This window comes from Canis lupus, chromosome 1 (genome assembly GCF_048164855.1).
Source record: "Canis lupus baileyi chromosome 1, mCanLup2.hap1, whole genome shotgun sequence".
Lineage (NCBI taxonomy): Eukaryota > Metazoa > Chordata > Mammalia > Carnivora > Canidae > Canis > Canis lupus.
In genome coordinates this window covers 38,626,123-38,651,758 of record NC_132838.1, presented here as the reverse complement: position 1 = coordinate 38,651,758, position 25,636 = coordinate 38,626,123, and the positions used below count along the sequence as shown (strand labels likewise).

The 25,636-nt window shown below is 36.8% G+C and overlaps 1 protein-coding gene across 3 annotated transcripts in view; it reads right to left on the bottom strand.

Annotated features, from left to right (window-relative positions):
- Nucleotides 1-25,636, bottom strand: part of ADGB (androglobin) — a 161,521-nt gene that overhangs the window by 134,872 nt on the left and 1,013 nt on the right. For 2 of the 3 annotated variants that reach the window (XM_072827003.1, XM_072826985.1), the window contains exon 2: nt 2,349-2,496. In XM_072827003.1, coding sequence (XP_072683104.1) covers nt 2,349-2,496 — 148 coding nt within the window. The remainder of the gene's footprint in view (nt 1-2,348; nt 2,497-25,636) is intronic. The other variant, XM_072826994.1, reaches the window with a different exon arrangement.

Sequence of the window (25,636 nt, the reverse complement as noted above, 5' to 3'; positions counted from 1 at the left end):
CTCGAAGTAAAATTATATGCAAAACTTTCAGATTGTGTTTCTGGGATTTCAAGTTTTGGCTGCTTTTGCAGTCCCAGACAATATCTTCTCTCTCTCCAGCCCAGAGAAACTGACATAAGCCCTAAGGCTACTACTTTCTGCTTGGCCTTTAATTTTCACACCTTGAATTATTAAATGTCTTTGAGAAGAAAAAAAAAGGTAATCATCATATCATAATCTGGTATGATTCCCTTTTCTCCTATTGCTACATTAATGGTAATCTTTCCATATCATTTTGCCTTAGTTGTATTTCTTATATCCACCTTACAGTGCTTCATTAAATATATCTCATTTTGGTTTACCCATCATGTCTGTTTGTTGTTGTCACTTAGCTAAAGAAATGAGACCTGATTCTGGAATTACAGGAATGGGTTAGCTTATCTGATGCTGATTCCCTGATCATTATCCTCACATTTAAGGAAGAGACTTTCTCGAAAGTTCCAAGGCTACTTGCTAAAGGTTGGATGCTTAAGGTAATTAATCCTGGTAAAACATGGATGTTGCAAATCATGGCTAAGACCTACCATGCTGCTACATCACAGAAGTGTGATCACCAGGTTTGGGGTATCCACCACTCACTCCTGTGAAGGACTGTTGCTTCCTGAGCCATGAATGGTGTTGTAGAACAGAACTGAGTGTGGGAAGCAAGGTTGCATCCCAGAAGGTACCTTCGCACTGCTGTAATAACCAGGGTTTGACCTGCTGCTCTTCTACCTTATGAAGATGGCAGAGGCAGAATGGAGTGTTGACCAAGGTTCTCATGTATCCCACTCGATTGGAATAGCCCTGATTCACCAGGAGGAGGGCTGGTGCTTCCCTAATCATGCAGTTTTATACATCTCCATAGTCCAAGGGCCACAAAATCAATTCTGGGGTCTGATGTTCAGCTAGCAATGTTCCCAAATGAAATGGGCATCGAGTAACCAGCACACAGGTTTCTGCTCCAGTCTCAGTGGTTTTCCTCCAATAAATGTTCTTCCAACAGACTTGGCCTTGTTTCAGTAACATTGATAAGTTCCAGAATTTGATGCCTAACCTTCCAGAGATCTGCAAGATTTTTTCATAGTCATCTAATAAAGGCTTACTTGCTCTCCAAGGGTCCCCAACATATTACAGGTTATATCTTATTTCCCATTCCAAAGTTTTCAGGCACTTCTGCTCTTTTCTTCCCTGTTATTACTTTACACTTTGGAGTGACTCCTCTTTAGGTCTTTTCTAGAGCTCAATGCTTAACTGAGGATTTGCAGCATCTATCTTTCTGATGTAAATTCACACTCAACCCCCATTAGTTGTAAACTTCTATTAACAATACATAGCATATGACCATTTTCATTTGAACCCAGAGAGCTCAAAATCCCTTTTCATCTAAAACTTCCACAATATTCTCTGTATGGTACAAAGAATGTATTCCCTCACAGGTTCCTAATTTGAAATTGTTCAAGTACTAACAGAATCAGCAATTAGTTACATTTATTATCTTTTGCAAACAAATTTATGTTATGAATCATGCAGTTTACAATTCTTCATTTTGTGAACAAAATGTAATTGCTAATAAGTACCATTCTAGAATTCTCTATGCAAATAAAGACACCAGAGTTCAACACGGTCATTCTGGCAATTTTGTTAGTGTTTTGAAACTGTATTGTGTTCTATAAACATTTTTATTGAATGAATCACTGCACCAAATAAATGGGTCCTATTTAAAATGCAACCCAGACTCATATCTTCAACAAAGAAGTCCTTAGAAATAGAGTGAACATTTTTAAATGGGCAAGAGAAACTAAAATCATATCATTGGAAAATGTAGGAACATCATTCTCAGCTCCAATCTCAGGGGCCTATTATGTTTAAATGTCCATCGATAAACAAAGAGTACCTGAGATTTTTACCAAATAGATCTTGGGGGTGGGGGGATATTAAGAAAGATTCAATCTTTTAATCTCACAGTAACATTGTTTAAAAATAAGTCTCCTATAATCTCCAGATTATAGCTCACAGGTGTGCTGGGGCCTCTCTCTAAATGCCTGGTTCCCAATTCTGTCCAAAATCTACTATCTAACCTGTTCTATCAATTTCCCCTTAATTTCATTATGTCTCTCCTTCTGCTTATTCAAATGTGATTAGCAAAGTTCAGGTCCACAGCTGGGAAAGACAGGTAGGAAGGAGGGAGACAGATGGACCAAGACAAAATTGAAAATTTCTCTTTTGAATGGAGGCTCTGGAGAAGAATGAGTATATTCCTGTGTTAACAAATATTATTCTAAAATTTAAGACTCAAATGAACTCCAGTCATAGTCAAGTGAACTTACAAATATAGGGCTTTTTCCTGCTTTGTCCTTTTCTTTTGCACCTTTGCCGGCATCCCACTTCTCAGCATTTATGTCAGCCTCACTCCATTCTGGCCAGATCGGGAACTTCCCCTTCTTCTGCTCAACGGAACTAGGTTGTATATTACTACTAGAGATAGAGCAGGGAGGTGGGTTAGTTTTAAGTTAAATCTCTGAGGCAAAATACTGGATTCATTGCATGGTATAAAGTAAGTGATCTTGTCAGTGGTCATGCGAAAGACCTTTTTCGATAGTCTTACCTGTAGTCAGACAGCTTCTACAGGCTAGGGTTAAAAAAATAAAATACCCAGAGAGAATATTCCATATACAAATTCTGAGCCTTAGCCCCTACTTACTAATGCAGGATCCTCATCATAAATACATAAAATGCCATAAAGGGGAACATTTATATACAACTCATACTTAAAATCCTTTACGTGTATGTTATTAATGGCTTTTTGAAGATCCGTACAAATAGAATTTTGATTTTTGCCAGTATGAGAGTATTATGTGATCATTATTTTAAACTAAACTTTGGGATACCTGGGTGGCTCAGTGGTTGGGCCTCTGCCTTCAGCTCAGGGTGTGATTCTGGGATCTGGGATCAAGTCTCCCATTGGGCTCCCTGTGGGGAGCTGTCTTCTCCCTCTGCCTGTGTCTCTGCCTCTCTCTCTCTCTCATCATAAAAAGATAAATAATAAATAAATTAATAAATAAAAATGTTTAGGGGTGCCTGTGTGGCTTAGTGGTTGAACATCTGCCTTTGGCTCAGGTCGTGATCCTAACGTCCTGGGATCCAGTCCCGCATGAGGCTCCCTGCAGGGAGCTGCTTCTCCCTTTGCCTGTCTCTGCCTCTCTATGCCTCTCATGAATAAATAAATAAAATCTTCAAAAATAAAATAAAAAAGTAATCTTAAAAAATTAGGTAAGTAAGAAAGACAGGCCCACTCCATTTTATAAACCACATTCTTAAACCACTGTCCATCCTTTCAGACTAATGTGGAAGGATATATATTTCTTTTTCAAAAATAATATCATTCAGCATATTCTTCTTATAAACTATTTCTTTCAATTTATCAGCATATTGCAAATAGTTCTTCTGTCAATGAGAATTTATAAAATACAAATTTAATTATTGTAGACTGTTCCAGTGTATAAATATACTGCCTCTCATTTAATTAAGTTTCTATATTTAAAAATTTGAAGGTTTTGATTTAAAAATTTTTTCACTATCATAAACAAGACTTTGATGGCTATCCTTATTGCCAAATCTTTGCATATATTATTATTTCTTTTCTTAGGATAGATTTTAGTAAGAAGATTTACAGTGCCCAAATATATACATATTTAAAGTTTGTGATTTTTTTTTTTACTAATTAACTACAGAGAGGTTGGACTTGTTTTATACACTTATTATCAAAATGTTACAATTTCATATCTTTAAACTTTGACTTTTTAAAAAATTTAAAAATTAAACTTTTAAAATTTATTTATTTTTAAGATTTTATTTATTTATTCATGAGAGACACACAGAGAGAGGCAGAGACAATAGCAGAGGGAGAAGCAGGCTCCTCTCAGGGAGCCCAGTGTGGGACTCAATCCCCAGACCCCAGGATCATGCCCTGAGCCAAAGGCAAACGCTCAACCACTAAGCCACCCAGGCATCCTTATTTTTTTTAAGATTTTATTTATTTATTTATTTATTTATTTATTTATTTATTTATTCATTCATTCATTCATTCATTCATTCATTCATGAGAGAGAGAGAGGGAGAGGCAGAGACACTGGCAGAGGGAGAAGCAGGCTCCATGCAGGGAGCCTGATGTGGGACTTGATCCCGGGACTCCAGGATCACACCCTGGGTGGAAGGCAGGCGCTAAAGCCACCCAGGGATCCCTGTCCCTACTTTTTTATTATTGTAAGTTTTAAAGTCTAAAATATGTGCCTTGTTTAATTTTTCAAGTTTTAACTATGAGTGAGCCTGGAACCCTGCTCCAGACCCTGGGATAAGCAGTGAGCAAACAACTAAAATATCTACCCTTCTAGAGTGATGAAGTTTTGGAAAATAGGTGAGGTCTGGAGCTGACGACCAAGAAAGAATTCTTGAGACATCTTTGGTGCAAAGTGGTGGTTTTATTAAAGCACGGGGACAGGACCCATAGGCAGGGAGAGGTGCTGCCCTGGGCCTGTGAGGGGTGGCTGATTATATATATACCTGGGAGTTGGGAGGAGTTTGAGGATAGTGTACTCTCCAAGGAATTTTGGAAGCAAGGTTTCCAGAACCTTGGGAGGGCTAGCTATTGTTGGGAAAAGGTCACTTATTACTGTCTAATAAAACCTGAGTCATGAGACCCTTCAGATGTACCATGTGCTTGGGGGATGATTGCCAACATGTATCTTGGGGGTTTAGAGATAAAGGAAATCTCTAAAGGAATTTTTATATGTTAAAGTAGGCTTACAGGCTCCTGGGGGTTGGGCTAAGATTGCCTTTTCCCCTTAGCAAAGTATGAACATTGAGGCAGTTGAGTCCATAGGGGAATGTCCCTCTGCCTATTTCAAGGACTTGTCGATGTGCTGCCCCACGCTCGGGTCTTGTCCTCAGCTAGCCCTGTGTTCTCCCATCATAGAGTTCATATGCTAGTGGGTGGGGACACAAAATCACAGCATAAAATAAGTAAAATATATAGTATATTAGAAAGCAAAAAATACTAAACAGAAATATAAAATAGGAAGGAGAACTGAAGAGTTGATACACAATTTTTAATACAGTGGTTAAAGAAAGCACTCCATAATAGGGTAATACAGGTAAGTATTACAGGGTAATACAGGGTAGGTCAATAGTGAAAGAACATAAAGGATTGAGGCACCAGATGGCTCAGTTGTTTAAGTGTCTGCCTTCAGCTCAGGTCATGATCCCAGGTTCCTGAGATCTAGTCTGCATCTGGCTGCCTGCTCAGCAGGGGGTCTGCTTCTCCCTCTGCCTTTACCCCCCTCCCTCCTCATGTTCGGTCTGTCTCAATCACTCTCTCTCTCTCTCTCTCTCTCTCTCTCAAATAAATAAATAAATAAAATCTTAAAAAAAAAAAAAAAGAACATAAAGGATTAAGCTGTGTGGATCTGTGGGAAAACTGTTCTGGATACGGGAAACAGCAGGTACAAACAGCAATGCAGAACCTTCCAGATGCAGAAAGCATCCTGGCTTACTTGAAGAATAAAAATTCAGTGTGGCTGAAGGAAAGTAAAAGGAGATACTTTCAGAGAGGTAACAGGAGATGCAGAGATTATGAAGGTGATCTAAACCAGAGAAAAGACATGGGTTTCCCTAGGTGAGAAGGGAAGCCAACGGAGAGTTTTGAGCAGGAAATTTTGTGGGGTTTTATTGTTGTTTTGGGTCTTTTTTTAAAGATTTTATTTATTTGAGAGACAGAGAGAGTAAACGAGAGAGAGAGAGAGAGAGAGAGAGAAAGAGCACAGGCACGAGCAGGGGCAGAGGCAGAAGTAGAAGCAGACCCGCCACCGAGCAGGAAGCCCGACAAGAGGACTCATGACCTGAGCCGAAGACAAAAGCTTAACAGACTGAGCCACCCAGGTGCCCCAAGCAGGAAATTTTGTAATCATTCTTGCTGCTCTATTGAGAAGAGGCCAAAGGAAACAAGACAGAGAATTTAGAGGGCACTGAGGGGCGCCTCCCTCGCCCTCCCTCTGCCTATGTCTCTGCCTCTCTCTGTGTGTTTGTCATGAATAAATAAATAGAAGGCACTGAAATAACAGGTGAGAGCTAATGGTGATTTGGACCAGGTTGCTAACAGTAGAGGAGGGAAGAGAGTCCCCTGTTTTTAAGATAAAGCCAATAGATTGAGTTGATATTTCCTGCAAAACAGAAGACTATGGGATAGGGCAAACCTGAGATTAAGAGTAAGCAGCATTTCACTTTTCAATGATTGTGTTTTAAATGTTTATCACATGTTTGTGGAGATGTTGAGTAGTTAGTTAGACATAGGATTCTGAGACTTTAGGAGAAAGGATTTTTCTAAAAGTGAAAATTTGAACCATCAGCATTTAGATGATGTTTAAAGTCTTAAGACTGGGTTAAATCACCAACAAAGTGCCTATACCTAAGGAACAGGCACTCCCAGGAAGGCTAATCAAAACACCTAACAACTGGTAAGGAATGAGCATTGACCAACCCTCAAAGCCTCCAGATATGCCAGACATTATTTACTTTAATAATGGGATCAAGGATGTAAGGACCTCAGGGTAGGTCAGGGACTCTAGGAAAGAGGCAGAAATGTCTGGGGCTCCTGGTTATTAGTAAGGTTATTGGTAAGGCTACTCAATAATCAATATTAAAATATTTCAATAGTCTATCAATACAGCTGTCTACTTGCCCTGATACTCCACATGAAAAGTCAGAAAGAGTAGGAAGAAAACAGAAAAGCAGTCCATGAGTGGTGGGCAGAATAATGCATCCTCTCTCCCCGCCCCCCCACCCCTGGCCCCACCAACACATCCACACCCTAATCTCCAGAACTGGGGGATCTGTTACCTTCCATGGCAAGAGAGAATGTGTAGACAACTTTAAGTATTTGAGATGGGAGGTTATCCTGGTCTATCTGCATGGGCTCAATGTAATCACAGTTGTTCTCAAAAGTGAAAGGAGACAGAAGTAGTCAGAAGGAGATTTGATTCTGGAAGCATGAATAGAAAAATGCAAAACTGCTGGTTCTGAAGACAAAAGGAGGAGGCCACATGCCAAAAAGAGGGCGTGGTATCTGGAAGGTGCAAAAGGCAAGGATATGGATTCTCTCTGTGAGCCTCCAGAAAGGAATGCAGCCCTGCCAGTGCCTTAATGTTAGCTCAGTGAGACCCATTTTGGACTTTTGACCTCTGGAATTGCACAATAACAGTTTTATATTGTTTAAGCCACTAAGTTTGTGGTATTTTATTATGACAGCATTGAGAAACAGTGGTAGGAATAAAACAGTAGAGGGTTTTACCTTGGATGCCAAGTAAAACATTTTTTAAAGTAAAAAAATGCACAACAGATCTAAATGCTGGTAGTAGATCAACAATTGAAATATGAAAAAATAAACAAGAAGGTTAAAGGTCTTTCCTGGTTTCACTTTTTGGGGCTGGGGTGGGAGGGACTTTCTGGAACACCCTATCTAGTATAGCAAACTCTATATTCTTTTATATTGTTTCATTTTTCTGGCACTTGGCAGTTGTCTCACTAATCTTTCCGTGTTTGTGTGCCTCCAAGGTAGGCTTTTTTTTTTTTTTTTTTTTCAAGGTAGGCTTTTTAAGTTCCATGGGTAGGATCACAGAAACAGTGCCTGGATAACATAGGAAATCTGTCTCCCTGGCTCTCTGTCATCTCTTTACATGAAGTAAAGGGATGAATGCTCTTATGTATATGTCTATCATTTCTAATTAGAACTGTTTCAAGGTTTTACGCATAGGTAGAGATTGATCAGATGGCTCACCAGTCCTGTTTTCCATTTCTTATGTTTCCCATACTCCTTTGCAATTTGGCTAGTACTTTGTGGTGGTGTTTTGGACAATAGCATCTGGGAAGATGTGTTGTATCCCACCTTTAGGCTTATAAAACATCTGTGAGGCACTTGTCAGCATGGCTTATTTAGCACATACAGAGCCACTACAAAACTCCTGATCATACCCTAGTATACACGAGAAATATCCTTTATTGTGTGATTGGGGGGTTGTGTGATATTGTAGCTAGTGTTGATTAGCTTCCTACTTGCTTCTTTGGTATTGTAGCTAGTTAACATCCATCACCACACATAGCTACAAAATCTTTTTCTTATGAGAATTTTAAAAGTCTACTCTCTTAGCAATTTTCAAATATGCAATATAGTATTATTAACTATAGTCATTATGCTGTACATTACATCCTCATGACTTAGTTATTTTATAACTGGAAGTTTATACCTTTTGACCACCTTCACCCATTTTTGCCTAACTCCTGCCTCTGGCAAACACTCATTCACATTTTTCAAAGGCTTTTAATCATGATAAATTCATTCCAGTCACAAATATATAATATACACAGTATATTTATTTATATATCTATGTTAGTTACATATATATATATATATATACATATATATATAATCATCTTAACACCTTTGTATTGTTGCTTACTTAATATATCATTTTCGTGTCAGACTCTTCTGTCCAACTTGGCCTGCTGTTATAAATTTGCTTGTGCTGCTGCTTCTCTTTTCCCCAGGAGCACCTTTATATTTTATATTTCTACTCTGGAAATCAGCCTATTGTCTGGTTATGCAGAACTTTTTTCTCCCTCCAAATATCAGTTTCCTTTAGAATATCATTTGGCATTTTGATACCAGAATGTGTATGATATACAGGATGTGTATTATAAGCACTCCGCATTGACTGTGTTAAGTTTTTAAAAAACAATAAATTTCCATTAATATATTTTATTTACAAATTTATAGCCTCTTTTAAAAGTGTCAGTGCCATTTCCCCTGTCTCAATAGCGTATTTAGACTCACTGTGTAGAAGGGAGTATTTAGCCATATATTTTGAGGATATATTTATATTTCAAATCTTATGCAATTTTTAATTTTAATGTATTGAATCATTTACTAGTCCTTGAATATATTGCTATATGAATAAAATAGTGTATCCCCCTGATTTTTCAGTGTGTCAAGTTTGATTTCTTGGCCTATATAATTTTCTAGAATTTGGGAACATTTATTTCCTGGTATTACCAGTTCCTAAATCTTCAAAAGTCTTGAATTGCTTCTGTGTTTAAAGATTAGCTTGCTCTCAGAATTGATGAGACCAGGAGTCATGTGCTTTGCGTATTTAAGGGTATCGGCTGTACGACAGCAGTAGACACATTCTCTCAGTCAACATCAAAGGCATACTGCGCTGACAGTTTCAAATGCAACATATTTGTGCATGATCTTTTGAAGTCTACAGTATATTTGACATTGGGCTATATTTGACTATTGTTTATATTGTGTTTAACACTGTAGGTGAGCTATTGGGCTGGTATAAGGTACCTCAAATGAGTCTTTTTTTAAGTGATCTTCAATATAGATGGAATCAAATTTGACATGTTACAAGGAAAGTAGGCCAATTAGTGATAAAGCTTAATAGCTTAAGGGAAGGAGCCAGCACATTTACTTACACTTGACAGAATGAAGAGGGAAGCAAAATATAATCTTAGCTCTTTATGTTTTTAAGAAATTAGATACTCCTTTTACAAAAATAGCTTTTAAGATATGGAACTTCCCAAATGAGTTAAATTTTACCATGATTTTGATGGATACAAAGTCACCAACTTCTTTTTATCTGTATGGTTGTAGGAACACTCCATAAAACAGAGGTCCTATAATGTACTATTTTATGCCTTGATTTTTCTATTAATATTATGAAAAATGTCCCTTCCTTCCTGAAAACTATTCTAGTCTTCTTTTTCTCAGTTTGTTTTACATGCTATATAGAAATCCTCCTTTAAATGTATATGTCTTTAGACTTTCTTTTCCAGCAGAGTGGATTAAGATAAAAAAAATATTACCTACAAATGCCTACATAAAGAAATAAAAATCTTCAGGATCCAGAAATGAAGAGGGAACTGAAAGTCAGAATGTTGTAACTCTAAGCTGAAGCTGTAGCTTCCCTGGGGAAGTCTTAGCAGTCTTATGAATGTAGAGTCTTTTGTTTTAACATACATAGGACAAACGAGGAAAGGGAGTGCTCCAACCTTAGATAAAGGCACGACTTTCCAAAAGTTTAATTATTTTTGTTTATTTTTTTCAAAGTTGTTTTTGTTGTTGGTGGTGGGATTTTTTTGTTTTGTTTTGTTTTTGTTTTCATTAGAGACAAAAAGACAGATGCAGAAACGTAGGCAGAGGGAGAAGCAGGCTCCCTGCAGGGAGCCCAATGCGGAACTCGATCCCAGGACCCAGGATTCACCATCTGAGCTAATGGCAGATGCTCAACAACTGAGCCACCCAGGTTCCCCAGTTTAATTCTTTGTAAAAATGTGAATAAAAAAATCTGCCCTATAATCTTAGATGATAAGAAAGCTAGATTTTCTATGCTTAGTGTTTGGCTGAAAAAGGAAATAAAAAAAATCTTCCTTGAGAAATGGAAACCTTTGGACTAAAACTTACGTAGGTTTGAGATCTGACTTTAAAGTCATATGGGTTTCTGGATGGCTTATTTACATGAGATACCTGAACGAAGAAAATTCCATATTACATTGAAAAAACAATCTTTCAGTACAGGATTACCTTGGGGAGAGGGGATTGGAGGAAAAAAATACCCTGAGAAGGATGGGCTCATAATAAAAGTGTCCTAAAAGGCAAGAATATACAAAAATATTCAGAAATCACAACAAAAAAGAATTGAGCGTCAAAAATTTAAGATAGTAGAGAAATAATCTATAAGTAATTTACCATGTATATGCTTATAATGATATAAAAGAAGAAATTCAATCCCTGAAAGAAGAATTATACCCTTTATATTTGTCAACATTAACAATCAAAGCTAGCTACAATATCAAAGAAGCAAGTAGGAAGTAATCAATGCTAGCTACAATATCACAAAACCCCCAATCACACAATAAAGGATATTTCTCATGTATACTAGGGTATGATCAGGAGTTTTGTAGTGGCTCTGTATGTGCTAAATAAGCATTCTTGGCTCCTTCCATCTTGTGGCTTTACCATTTTCTAAGATCTTCTCTGAAGGCTTGAGCCATGCTGACAAGTGCCTCACAGGATGTTTTATAAGCCTAAAGGTGGGATACAACACATCTTCCCAGATGCTATTGTCCAAAACACCACCACAAAGTACTAGCCAAATTGCAAAGGAGTATGGGAAACATGGGAAACATAAGAAATGGAAAACAGGACTGGTGAGCCATCTGATCAATCTCTACCTATGCGTAAAACCTTGAAACAGTTCTAATTAGAAATGATAGACATATACATAAGAGCATTCATCCCTTTACTTCATGTAAAGAGATGACAGAGAGACAGGGAGACAGATTTCTTATGTTATCCAGGCACTGTTTCTGTGATCCTACCCATGGAATTTACAAAGCCTACCTGTGGAAGCAGACAAACACGGAAAGATTAGTGAGACAACTGCCAAGTGCCAGAAAAATGAAGCAAAATAAAAGGATATAGAGTTTGCTATACTAGAAAGGGTGTTTCTAAACATATTTAAATACTTGGTAAGTTTGCTACTTTATTTCTCTTTTCTTGGGTGTGATTTCTTTTTTTGTAATTTATTTACTGATAGTTCTTCATAATTTTAATTTTTTTCTTTTTAATGTTTTTAGTTCATATTTTGCAGATATCTACAAAAAGGTATTTAAATATGTTTAGAATCACCAAAAAGATAAAGGAGGGAAAGTTCTACTTTGCAACAAGCACAGAAAGATATTAAGCAATCAAACAAAAAATGAGATCAATGTGAACAAAGAGATATTGATTGGGAAATTTTATCAGTGACAGTTCAGCTATTGAAAGAATAGACTAAATAAGGCCAAAGAAAGGAGAGGACTAATGATTTAGAAGGTAGAATGTTTAAAATCAAGTGTTTGAAACAGACTCTTAACTACAGAGACCTAATTGAGGTGATGGGAGTGGGGGGAGAGAGATTAAATAGGTGATGCAGATGAAGGAAGGCACTTGTGATGAGCACCAGGTGATGCATGGAAGTGCTGAATCATTCACTATACTGCACTCCTGAAACTAATATCACTCTATATGTTATCTAACTAGAATTTAAATAAAAGCTTAAAAAAATAAAATCAAGTGTTTGCATTAAAAGATAGAAAATGTGAACTACACAAGTGGATAGATTGAAAAACTCTAGTGTATGCCTATGAGGAGGCCCAGACAGATAAAATAGCTAGAATGAGGATGAGGAGAAATATCTGGAAATATGACTGCTGAATAATATTCAGAATTGAAAGGCACGTCTTCAGATGGAAAAAAGTACATCAAGCAATAACAAAGGATAAAAGGGAGGTCAAGGGGTAGAAATCTACATCTAGACACATCAACTGAAAATTATGGATAAATGATAAAGATGAAAATCTATACATAAAGAAATGACAAATTACCTAAATATAAAAACAATCAAATTGACAGCAATAACAGTCATGGTAAAGCAAGGAAATGATGTCATCAAAGTTGATGATGTAAAATAACTGTTAATCTTGAAATTAAGATCCAATTAAACTCTTATTTTAAAATGAGGTAGAAACATTTATCTTGAATTAAATAAAAACATTTAAAATTGTGAGTTTCCCATAATAGATTCCTATAAAAATACTTACTGAAGGATTTCTCTCAGAAAAACAGGAAATGAACCCAGATTGAAAGTGTGGGCTACAAGTAGCAATGGTAAACAAATGTGTCAATATAACATTTGGTAAAATTCTAAAAAGTATTTCCCACTAGCAAATAATGATAATAACTTTATGTTTTTAAAAGCTATCAAAAATAAATGAAGTCGGAAAGGGAGTTCTGATGGACATTAAGGTGCCTGGTTTTGCTTTAGGAATAATGTTGAGTAACTGTAGACTGACTACATAGGAAAGTATCTGAAGATAAATGTGTTTTAAAAGTAAAGATTGTCTTAGTCAGTTTGGGCCAGGGACTATGTGGCTTATAAACAACGGAAACTTATTCCTCATAGTTCTGGAGCCCAGAAATCTGACATCAAGGTGTCAGCATGGTCAGATTCTGATAAGAGACATCTTCTGGGTTGCATATGTCCAAGTCTTCTCTGTGTATCATCACATGGTAGAAAGAGGGCTAGATAGTTCTGTTGTCTTCTTCTGTTTTTTAAAAAGATCTATTTATTTATTTGAAAGAGGGTGTGCACACGAGTGGGGGGATGGGTAGAGAGAGAAAAATCTTCAGATTCCCCACTGAGCATGGAGCCCCATATGGGGCTCAATCCCATAACCCATGAGATCATGACCTGAGCCGAAACCAAGAGTCATATTCTTAACCAACTGAGCCACCCAGGTGCCCCTCTCTCAGTCCTCTTCATAAAAGGATGCCAATCCCACTCATGAAAGCATCACATTCATGACCTCATTACCTCTTAAATGCCCCATATCCAACACCGTGACATTTGGATTAGGGTTTCTATATGCAACTTCTAGGGTAAGCAAACATTCAATTCATTGCAAAGATACTTCAAGAAATAAAATATAAAACTTCCGAACTTAGAAAGAACGGATCTGACGTTAGGGAATAACTCAGTGTAAACTCTGCCTTAGGTAGACAGGGAATTGAGAATGCAGAATTCTTTTAAGTAAGATCAAATCAACCAATCTGTCTGGAGACTAAGACATTTTAGAAAAATACTGTTTCAGAATGAGAAAGGAATTTCACTCAACCAACAGTTCACTTATTTTTAACTAACATTTATTGAACACCTGCTCTGTGACAAGCGCTGTGCTAGATGATAGGGTTACAGGCTCATAAATACATGTCTCTGCTCTTGAGTTTATTTTGGAACTCAAACAGGTAAACAGATGATTTCAATATAATGTAGTATATGCAGAGATGGAAGTATTCACAGATGGCATTGTGCCCAATGTAAGGCAATTAGGAAAAACTTCCTGCGATAAATAGCATCTGAGCTGTTCTGAAAGATAATGAGAAATTTTCCAGGTTGTAAAGGCAGAAAGGGCATCAGTAAGAAAAGAGAATGGCAGAAGAGACCGTACAGAGGCAAGATATAGCAGAGTACAGAAAACTATGAGCTTTTCAGAACTGCATGAGCATATAGTATAAACCAGTGAGGAAATTAGGTTAGAAAGAAATACAAGGCAAGCAGGCAGCCAGCTCCCCACTGAGGGTCTTGCTGTTGAGCTTGGACTTTATTTTCTAGATAGTATTGACTTTGCCCATTGTATAAAGATGATCATTTTATTCATATATATATCATATATATATGAATATATCATATATTCATGAATATATGATATATTCATATATTCATATATATATGATATATATATTATGGATCATCCCATAATGGACTATTGGTTTAAAACTAGAAGCTTGGGATGCCTGGGTGGCTCAGTGATTGAGCGTCTGCCTTTGGCTCAGGGCGTGATCCCAGAGTCCCACATTGGGGTTCCTGCATGGAGGCTGCTTCTCCCTCTGCCTATGTCTCGGCCTCTCGCTCTCTCTGTGTCTTTCATTAATAAATAAATAAAATCTTTAAAAGAAAAACTCAAAAAACTGGATGCTTGAGGAATACTGAATTTTCAATACAATTCAAAAATGAGCACAATGATAATAATTATGAAAATGATTTAAGGTAATCATCATATCTGTGAGTTGCATTCTTTTAATTAAAATGCTTATAACAAGATGTCTCTACTACATCAAAAACCAATATTTAAGAAGATAATATATACTGGCAATTACATGTGATTTGGGATTTCATTTTTAAGGAATGAATTGTATCCATACTTGCATATATTATTTGTGGGCATATATTTGTAAATACTGCTTTAAACCCTCCCATCTTAATATTTAGAAATAAAATGCAAAATTTAGGTAAAAGAAACCTAAGAGATAGCATGTTCTTTCAGTTGAAGCAGCAGGGACCAAATGTATCCTCCCCCTAGGGCAACCAAAAAAATGAGCAAAACACATGAAACTGGTCTTCAAGACAGACATCAAGTGATAAAGGATGGTGATTCTGAAAAGATAGGAACCAAATGAGGTGAGCCCTATTACTGCCTCGGCTTTTGGGCTGTGAGAGTTTGGGGCTGCAATGCAAGGAGAAGTAATCCAGGCATATCTCAGCAGTTTCCTTGGATAGAGGAGCAGGAGGTCAGAGTCTAGGGGACACCAAAACAGCTAGGCCTTGCAGGACAGAGACTAGAACAGAAAGCCTCAAAGAATGAACTACTGAGATCTTCAGAGGGTCATCCATTTCACATATATTTTAGGATGAATTTTTCCATTTCTGCAAAAAAAAAAAAAAATCACTGATATTTTAGTAGGAATTGGATTTAACCTGTAGATTGTTTTGGGTAGTAATGGCATTAAAAAGTCATGAAGTCTTTCAATCCATGGACATGAGATGTGTTTCCATTCTCTTATGCCTTTAATTTCTTTCAGCAATGTTGTAGTTAAAAGAATTCAGATTATAAAAAAGTATCTTCTCTGACCAATGGAATTACACTAGACATCACTAAGAAAAAAATCTGAAAAATTCTAAGATATTTAGAATCTAAACAAAATACTTATGACTAACCAATATGTTAAAGAAGAAATAAAAATGGAGGTTAGAGTGTTTGAACTGAATAAAAATGAAAAAAAAAACACTAGAATTTATTGCTACTAAAGCAATATATAGGAGAAATTTTATAGCACAAAACACCTATATTAGGAAAGAGAGTCTCAAACAACATATTCAGTTTCTACCTTAAATTAGTAAAATCTAAAGGAAATAAAGTAAGGAAATTAAGATTAAATCAGATCAACAGAAATAGAAAATGGAAAAATGATAGAGAAAAAGCAATGAGTCAAAAAATCCAGTTCTTCGAGATCATCAAAATTAATCAGTCTAGTCAGCTTGATCTAAGAAGACAGAAACTACCAGTATGAGGATATCACTACTGATTCTAGACATTAAAAAGATAATAAAGAAATATTACAAACAACTCTAAGTCCATATATTCAATAACTTAGATGCAATGGAACAACTCCTTAAAGGACATAAACAAAGAATAACTCATAAAGAAGAGATAGGTTGGACTGGAGATACTGAATATCCCTGTATCTAGTAAAGAAAATCAATTTATCATTAAAGACTTCCCTATGAAGAAAAGTCCAGGTCCAGATGGCTTCATTGGTGAGTCTACTACTCAAGGAAGAAATAACGCCAATTCTATACCACCTGCTAGCAACAACACGGAAGAATATGAAAATAATTTAAATGAATGAAAGAAGCCACACAAAAGGTATACATGAGTCCATTTATATAAAACTCTAGGAAAATGAAAACTAATCTATGGTGACAGAACACAAAAGAGTGGTTGTCCAGAGACAGGTGAGGAAGGGACAGAAAGTGGGGGATCACCAAGAAATCACAGAAATCTTCTTGAATAATAAATCTGCTTGTGGTCTTCATTCATGTTGATGTTTTCATGTGTGTGTGTGTGTGTGTGTGTGTGTGGTCTTTTTTTCATGTGCGTTGATGTACTGTAGATCTCATTGAAACATATCCGTAAAATACATGTAATTTACTGTATGTCACATTTACACCAACATATCTGTTTTTAGGGGCACCTGGGTGGCTCAGTCAGTTAAGCGTCTGCCTTTGGCTCGGGTCATGATCTGTGGGTCCTGGAATCAGCCCTGTTTCAGGCTCCCTGCTCAGTGGGGAGTCTGTTTCTTTCTCTTTCTCTGCCTCTACCTCCCCCCCTTGTGCACTCACTCTCTCTTTATCTCTCCCCTAAATAAATAAAATCTTTTTTAAAAATTTTAAAAGTAAACACATTTGCAAAAAATAAAGAAAAAGAGGGCTTCCTGGGTGGCTCAGTGCATTAAGGTTGCTCTTGGCTCAGGGCCTGATCTCAGAAAAAGAAACAAAACAAGCCCAGGGATTATAGAAGACAAATTAAGGAAATTCCAAACAACATACTGTAATAACAATATCATTGTTCCTAGAGTGATAATATATAGTAAAATTCAATCCACATTGTATGATATATTTGATTACTGAGTCATATGCAATAAAACATCTTTTGTCTACATATTCTTTCATGTATACGTATTCCTGATAAATTAAATACCCTGAATAATTTGGAGTTGGGAAGAAGTCAAAACCATCTTTATATTTAATAAAGGTAGTCCATAATTGTATTAAAATGTATTTTATAATCCAATTATTAATACAACATGAATAAAATAATTTTTTAAAACTTAAAAACAAATAATCACATACCTTGCAAAGATGACAAAATGATTTCTTGAAAATTCTTAAATCAATTAAGAAGATTAAATAATACAATAGAAAATGTGTAAGAGCTGAAAACGTTCAAAGAAAACTTTAGCTAGTACAAAATCATTAGAGACTAAGCAAAAAAAAAAAAAAAATTCAGAACCTGATTTACATATACATAGTCCTATATGTGCTTTAATTAGATTATTTTTCACCCAAGGGATTAAAACTTCAATAAAATGAGGGTCTGGAATTTTGCCATTGTTTTCTTCAAGTATGCTGGTCAGAGTAAAGACACGATTTTATTCATAGTGGAAGGCAGTTTATTCGTCCACTGTGCAATCAGCACGCCTTCTTAAATTGTGTCAGCTAATACCCGGAAGGAATCAGAATATGAACAGATTTACACAATTGACTTAATTTGGGTTGGGGCATTCTGAGCTGTACTCTTCAAAAATATCAAATATGTAAGGAAATAAATTGCAATCTTAAAAAAAATTTCAATTAAAAATAGTTAAGGCCAGGTTGTCATGCTGCCCTTTTATTCTCTTGGTTTTAGTAAAATTATTTAATTGGACACTGAATTTTAAGAGTTCAACATTTATCCTTTTTTTCAATACATTGCGCTTGAGTAAATACGAAGTTTGGTAAGACTTGGTTTCTGTTCCCAAATAACTTAAAATTAATGAGAATCAATACACACAGTAAGAAAGCTACAAAGGCAAAAGTGAAAGGGTTTTTAAAAAAGTTAAAAGCTTTATCAGCACAGAAGAGGGGATGGAATGGTTTCCGACTTAGCAGATCAATGATGGAAGACAAACCATGAGAGACTCCTAACTGGAAAATGAACAAAAGGTCGCAGAAAGGAAGGAGGGTAGGGGGATGCGGTGAGACTGGGTGACCGGCACTTAAGGGCACTTGATGGGGATGATCACTAGGTGTTATACTACATGTTGGCAAATTGAATTTAAATTATTTTTTTTTAAATGATGGCTGCACAGAAAAGTAGGCCTTAAGATATTCATAGAATAGTAGGGCCGGGGTAAAAGCAACTATAAGCAGAGACAAGAGGATGGGGAAGGCACAGAGGAAGAATGGACATCGTATGTTAGGGTTTGGAAGAAGAGGGAGTTGCAGCTGGCTGTGGCCCCATCGACTAGCTCTCTCTCTCTTTCTCTCTCTCTCTTCCTTCCCCACTTCCTTCTTGCTTTCTTTTGTAAAGCAGAAACATCCCACTAGTAGAGTAGTGCCTTAAGAAGATTGAACACCAATAAAAAATAAATTTATTTTTTAAAAAAGAAGATAACTAATTAAAAAAAAAAAAAGGTGATGACTAATAGTACTGCACATAAAGAAAGCTGGAGGGCACCTGGGTGGCTCAGTGGTTGAGCGTCTGCCTCAGGCTCAGGTCGTGATCCCGGAGTCCTGGGAGGGGGTCTTGGGAGGGAGTTCTGCAATGGGCTCCCCGCAGGGAGCCTGCTTCTCCCTCTGCCTGTGTCTCTGCCTCTCTCTGTGTGTCTCTCATGAATAAATAAATAAAATCTTTTAAAAAAATAAGCAAATAACAGGTGTGCAGGACCCACAGGCTTTTACATGCACAGGTTCCAGATGACTTTTTTTTTTAGCTGCAACTCCAGCTATTTACCTCATGACCTCATTCTTCATCTATGGTGCAAACCAGTCCTAAATTCCTCCTAGACTTTGACCCAAGGTGAAGCAAACAATGAGGCTTTGTCTCTAATTTCTAATTCATTCATTATAATAGTATGTAGAAAGGGCCCTGTTGGCAGTGTGTGCAGTACAGCCTTCATCTTTGACCTTGACTTACCTGACTAAACTGTGCTTCTGGTTCATCTGGGACAAAGCAAGCAAAACACCTCAGAGTTCCTGCTTCCTCTCCTTTTGCCTCTGTACCTACAAGATTCTATGAGCTGGAGGCTTTCCCACTAATTTATAACTAACCTTGATACATCCTCCTCTCTGATTCAGTAGAGAGCTCCTCTGAATGCCCTCCTAAGCAGTCCTACTCAGAAACAAATGCTGTAGAAGGTCTGACAGTGAAGAGAACAGAGAAGCTCTGAGCTGACAGGGCCTCTGAGAGTCTCCACTGAGGCTGTGGATGGCAGCCACGCACCCCGAGGAAATGAGGGCAGAAAGGGCACAGTAATTATTTTCAGAGCTTCAACTGGAGTAATATATGTAATTCTGATATTCGTTATATCAGAAGGTTGGTATGAATATAATTACAAAATATTTGGACCACCGCATTTGTGCTGACATCAGCAAACACAAAGACAAAACAAAACAAAACCATTCAAAATAGAAGTATATGTTTGCTTTAAACATATAACATATGTTAATTCAGCCCTATGAATTAGCAGATTTGTAATCCCAGAACTTGGAATTAATTAGCCTGGACCTATCCTCCTGGGAAGGAATGTTAATACCATTTCAAAGCACCTAGTAGGATACTTCTTATGACAACATATGCGAATCTTCATTGTTGAAAGTGAAAGTGGCGGGGGGGGGAGAAAGTGAAAGTGAGAAATATTGGACATATTTCTATCAATCTTTCACAGTATACAAATCATACCAAAGTGTACAACTTATATCAAAGACTTCTTTTTTTAATCAGTCTTAGATACACTTTTTAGTCATTTTATCTCAAACCAAGTAGAATAATCAGTTTATAGATTATTTAATCCTTTGAAGTAAATAAGCTGTGACCTGGAAATGTCAAAGAAAAATTAAAGTCAAAATATTTTTAAATAATTTTTTGATAAAGGCAATATTAGTTTGCACATCTAGAAGCATTAGTAACAATACTACTGGTTTCAAAGTACACATTTGATTATGTTTTTAAGGAACAATGAAATACAAATTCCATGAGTTTGGGGCACCCTGGGCGGCTCAGTGGTTGAGCATCTGCCTTCAGCTCAGGTCATGATCCCAGGGTCCTGGGATTGACTCCTGAATCAGGCTCCCCCAGGGAGCCTGCTTCTCCCTCTGCCTATGTCTCTGCCTCTCTCTGTGTGTCTCTTGTGAATAAATAAATAAAATCTTAGAAAAAAAAAACCCTTCAAATTCCATGAGTTTATAAATTTAAATCTTTTTAAGGTAACTTCTACTTCTCTAATAATGTTACTGAATCAACTTTAGAGGGAACCATTTCTAACCAAACAAGCAAAAATTAGGTGATGTAAAAAAAAAAAAAAAAAGAAAGATTTCATTGCCAGAGATGATTCTTAAACCATATCAAGTCTTAAAAAATTATTAAATGTTCAGATTAGGTTTCTTTTAAAGGGGGCACTGATGGAAGACCCCATCAAGATGAATGCTGTACTTCTATACTCATTAAGCAGAACTTTGGGGCTGAGGTTTTATATTTAAAAATATGCAACAGACATTTATATAATGCCCTAGTGTGTGCCAAGTGTTACCCTGCATTCTGGGGATGACTGACAGGCCCTCTTCCCTCTGGACTCTCACAGTTTCACCCTGGTTCTGACCCAGAGGGTTTAATGGCCAAAAAGCCACACCAGGGTTCCAGTTCAACTCAAGTAAAGTATACACACATTTGTTAAAAACACACATTGTACCAGGCCCTGAGAGAATGCAAAGATAAACCAGCCAAGGCCTTCAGAAATTGACATTGAATTTTATTTACACTTTTCTCTTTGTCTTTTCAGACAGGGTGGCATCGTTACCTGGACATCACAAATATTACCACTGCAACTGAAGATCAGAAATTTGACCTTTATAGTCTTTGACCACAATCACCTTATAGATCAGCTCTGCACCCATCTTTAAAAATGCCCCTCACTAGTTGCTGGAGGGAGGTGGGTAGGGGGAAGTGGTAACTGGGTGATGAGCATTAAGGAGGTCACTTGATGTAATGAGCACTGTGTGTTATATGCAACTGATGAATCACTAAATTCTACCTCTGAAACTAATAAAAAAAAATGTCCCTCACTATCATGGAGAGTTCCCCTTTAAAAATGTCCCTCACGGGGCACCTGGATGGCTCAGTTGGTTAAGCATCTGCCTTTTGGCTCATAGTCCTTGGATTGAGTCTTGCAGGGAGCCTGCTTCTCCCTCTACCCTTCCCCTCTGCTTGTGATCTCTCTCTCTCTCTCTCTCTCTCAAGTAAATAAATAATTTCAAAAATTAAATAAAATAATAAAAATGTCCCTCACTACATCCAGATTTCTTCAAATCAAGCATTCCCCATTACCTCAGACTAGCACTCATTTCTTACTACTAAGATTTTTAATCCAGCATAAAGTCCACACAGACAATTGCCAAATCATTCCTCATATATCATCATTTTAACATAGAAAAACATCTGTATTTTCCCTCACAGTTTAAATCCCTTAATAAAGTTTAAACCCCTGAATCTGTCCCTGCTGCATATTTATTGTAGATGTTTTATGGGCCAGTCCATTCAGACACAGACTCTCTACACCAGCCATCTGGATGACTATCTGCCTTACACACCCCCATTGCCTGCACTGATTGTCTCGCTCACCTGTGCCTTTTGAATTGGGCATTGGCTGGTAGAAGAGTAAGGATAGACCCGCTCCATTTGGAAGTGATCTTCCTCTCCTCTCCCTCATGGAGCCCTCATTGTAGGAATCTCATGATGGCTCTCATCTAATTCCATGCCAACATATAGCTCCTTCCATTATTTCCAACACATACCTCCTGACCACATACTTCCTAGTTACTTCTGTGTTAATCTTAGGGGATTTTTTTCAGATCATATATCACTGGAGAGAAGATACCATGTTTCACAATTCCTTGTTCTCCCAGACCTACCAGTGACTTGGGCATGAAACATGCCATTGAATAGTTGAGAAATGGACATAAAGAATAAGCTTTCCTCCACGGAAGCTTCTGTCAGCTGACCTTTAAATTAATTAATTGACCTTAGTTGTTGGGGCTCCACAGAGGTCTTCCAGGGAAATCACAAAACTCAGTATGAGCCATGAGTTGTTTCATCCTCAGCTGGCCCTCTTACCTCTGATTTCCTCTGTGGAGCTGTGATGACTGAACATGGTGGCACTATGGGGTACCTTCCCACTCTCTTATGGGGAATTTCTTCCCTGATCTCTGAAAGTGGAGGAACATATTCTCTACCAACCTCTATTGCATGCTTTCATTTAATCTGCTCTCCCTCTTGAACCAAGAACCCACTTAATTTAACCATCAGTAAGATATTTTATTCTTCTATCTTATGTTGCTTTCATAACACTGATCACAGTTTGGATTTTGTAATAGTCCTGTTTTCAAATTTTCGTAAGGACTGAAAGTCTACAAAATTTAGATGTGCATTTCAGTAGGTAAGGTTAGATTATTGAGCACTCTGAAATAGATATCATTCTGTTTTGGAAAGAGGTTTAATGATATTTCATCATCATTAAGAATCTAGAAGGTTGTATAATTCTTGTGAGTTTACAGATTATCTGTTTGAGCTTAGTTTGAATGCACTATTTTGGAAGTGAAACAAAATTTTGTTGACTATAAACACTATACAGTCCCTATCTCAACTGTCCATTAAAGTTCCAAATAGGGGCACCTGGATGGCTCAGTGGTTGAGCATCTCATCTGCCTTTGGTTCAGGTCATGATCCCAGAGTCGGGGATCGAGTTCCCATGGGGAGCCTACTTCTCCCTCTGCCTATATCTCTGCCTCTTTCTCTGTGTCTTTCATGAATAAATAAATTAAATCTTAAAAAAAAGTTCCAAATAGTGTGGTGTTTAAAAGTGTAAGCTTTAACACTTCTAATAACCACTAATACTTAAAATGTTTTTTTTATTTTCTTTCTTTCAAGTTAGCCATGATCTATACAAAGGCTTATATTTAGTACTTCCAAGAAAATTAAATTTTGACTTGGTGTCATTGCAAATCCTTCTCATAGCATCTGACTAATGAAAGTATCTTTGCCATGCCTGTTAGTTTTCAAATTAAGTTAGATTGGTTCATACTTTCTAATTATCATTAGATATTTGATAATGAAAGTTATAATTTGTGACAGTTGTTATGACAATTATTGTTCCTGAAGACAGAATTTTAAAAAGATAACTTCTACTAAAAATGAAATAAATCAAAGTTTTAAACACTTAACTGTAATGAAATTCCCTCACCCATTATGGACACAGTGGAGTTTGTTTTTTTGTTTTGTTTTGTTTTGTTTTGTTTTGTTTTAATCTGATGAAGTAATGGAAGTTTAGAGCTGGAAGGAAAAATAAAGCAGAGAAGTAGGGACAGAGTGTGTTGGATCAGGAGTAATTTTAATTAGGTGGTTCTTCATTTAAAGAAGAAAAATACTGAATGTCAGAATATAAAAATGACATGTCCAAAGCCACCAAAAAAATAGTGCCAGATGAATCCTATAACAAAGATTCTATTCTTCCTGATACAGGAAAATATATTTTTTAAAGATTTTATTTATTTATTCATGAGAGACACAGAGAGAAAGGCAGAGACAATAGGTAGAGGGAGAAGCAGGCTCCTCGCAGGGAGCCCATTATGGGACTCGGTCCAGGATCAACCTGAGCCAAAGGCAGGAGCTCAACCACTGAGGAACCCAGGCATCCCAGGAAAATAGATTAAGTGATAATAAGTGAATCTAATGTAAAGACTAACAACTCAGTTACTTGGCATAACTTTTCTTGGTGATTCAATGTCATATTTACATGTGAATTTGGTCAGAGCTGGACATAGATGACTGTTTTCTCAGTTGTAATATCTCCGTTTTTGCACTTTGCCAACAGCAGGTCAGATTAGAAAGGGAGGGGGAACTGGGCTTTAATACAATCCAGAAGGAATGGAAACCAAGCTAGGTCACTAAACTATGAGCTCATTTAATCAAGTGGTAGTGCTCAGTACTAGCCACAACTCTAAGCAAGAGCCAGACATGATCTTTGCCTGCATTATGACACACAATTTTAGGGAACAAAAGAGGTATGCTGGAGATTGTTATTTTCAAGGCTCTGAAATCCTTTTCTCTCATTTCCATATCTAGGACAATGTTTGAGTTGGTTGCATTTACTAGATGTGCAACCACAAAATATGGTAAAATGATATATAAAAACTTGCTGTTAATGCTCCTAGCACATTTCAAATGACAATTACACTGAAACCTTGATAGACTTTGATCCCTAGACCTCATGCTGGGTGACAACTTATCTTTTAATGATGATTTGGCCTGGCATCTGTAATTGGATTTTGAGTAAAACTTGGAGGACAGACTTGATTTATAATAAATTTCACATTTTATCATATAATGCTACAGCAAAATCTAATGATTTGATATTTAATGCTCAACAGATAGTTTCTAGCAAAGTCTAAATTTTGTATGACTATTTGCCTTGACTCTTCTATGCTCATGAATATATGCATACAGTTTTATTGATATAATTCAACTCAAATATTTTCTGGAAAAAAATAAACATGCTAGAAATAACATTATCATCAAAAAGAAAAAAAAAAAGGAAGCATTGGCAAGGAAAGAGTTAACATCTTACCAGCAAGCATCTTGTCTCTCATGCGATACAATCATCACTGGCCCAGACCATGTACTACAATTTATGGTACCTGGTTTGATCGTCCCCCCCACCCCCCAGGGGAGTTAACAGTCTCTTCTCTTTCAGGATATAAACTCTTTAAAGTCAAGGATTTTCCCCAAAGCTCCTTAAGAGTTGTGAGCCTTCAACGTGTATTATTTATAACTATCATTGACTAAGGGCTTTTTAAAAAATATATATTCAGAAATTCTTTCACAACTCTGTTATAATCTCTTATTTAATCACTGTCATTCATTTATTGAATAAGCATTTTTGAGTGTCTGCTATGTGATCCAGGAATCACTCTAAGTACTAACGAGGCAATAGTGTATAAAACAGAAAAAGAAAAAGCTCTGCCCTTATGGAAGTTACATTCTATCAGGAAGATATATAAATAAACATGATTTTTAAAAAGTAAAATATATGGTACATTAAATGAACAAAAATTTCAAGAAAAATAAAGCAGCAAAGTTAAATAGGAAGGGCTTTTTTTGGTTTTAGCAGGAAAATGGGGGTTGTGATTTTAAACCAGTTGGCCAAAGAAACTGACATGAAGAAATGACATTTAGGTACACACCTAAAGGAGGTGAGAAAGAAAACCATATAAAAACCTGAGGGGAAGAGTTTTCCAGCAGCAGACATAGCAAGTACAAAGGTCCTGAGGTAGGAACAACACAAGGGTGTTCTAGGGAGTAGAGAGGAGACTAG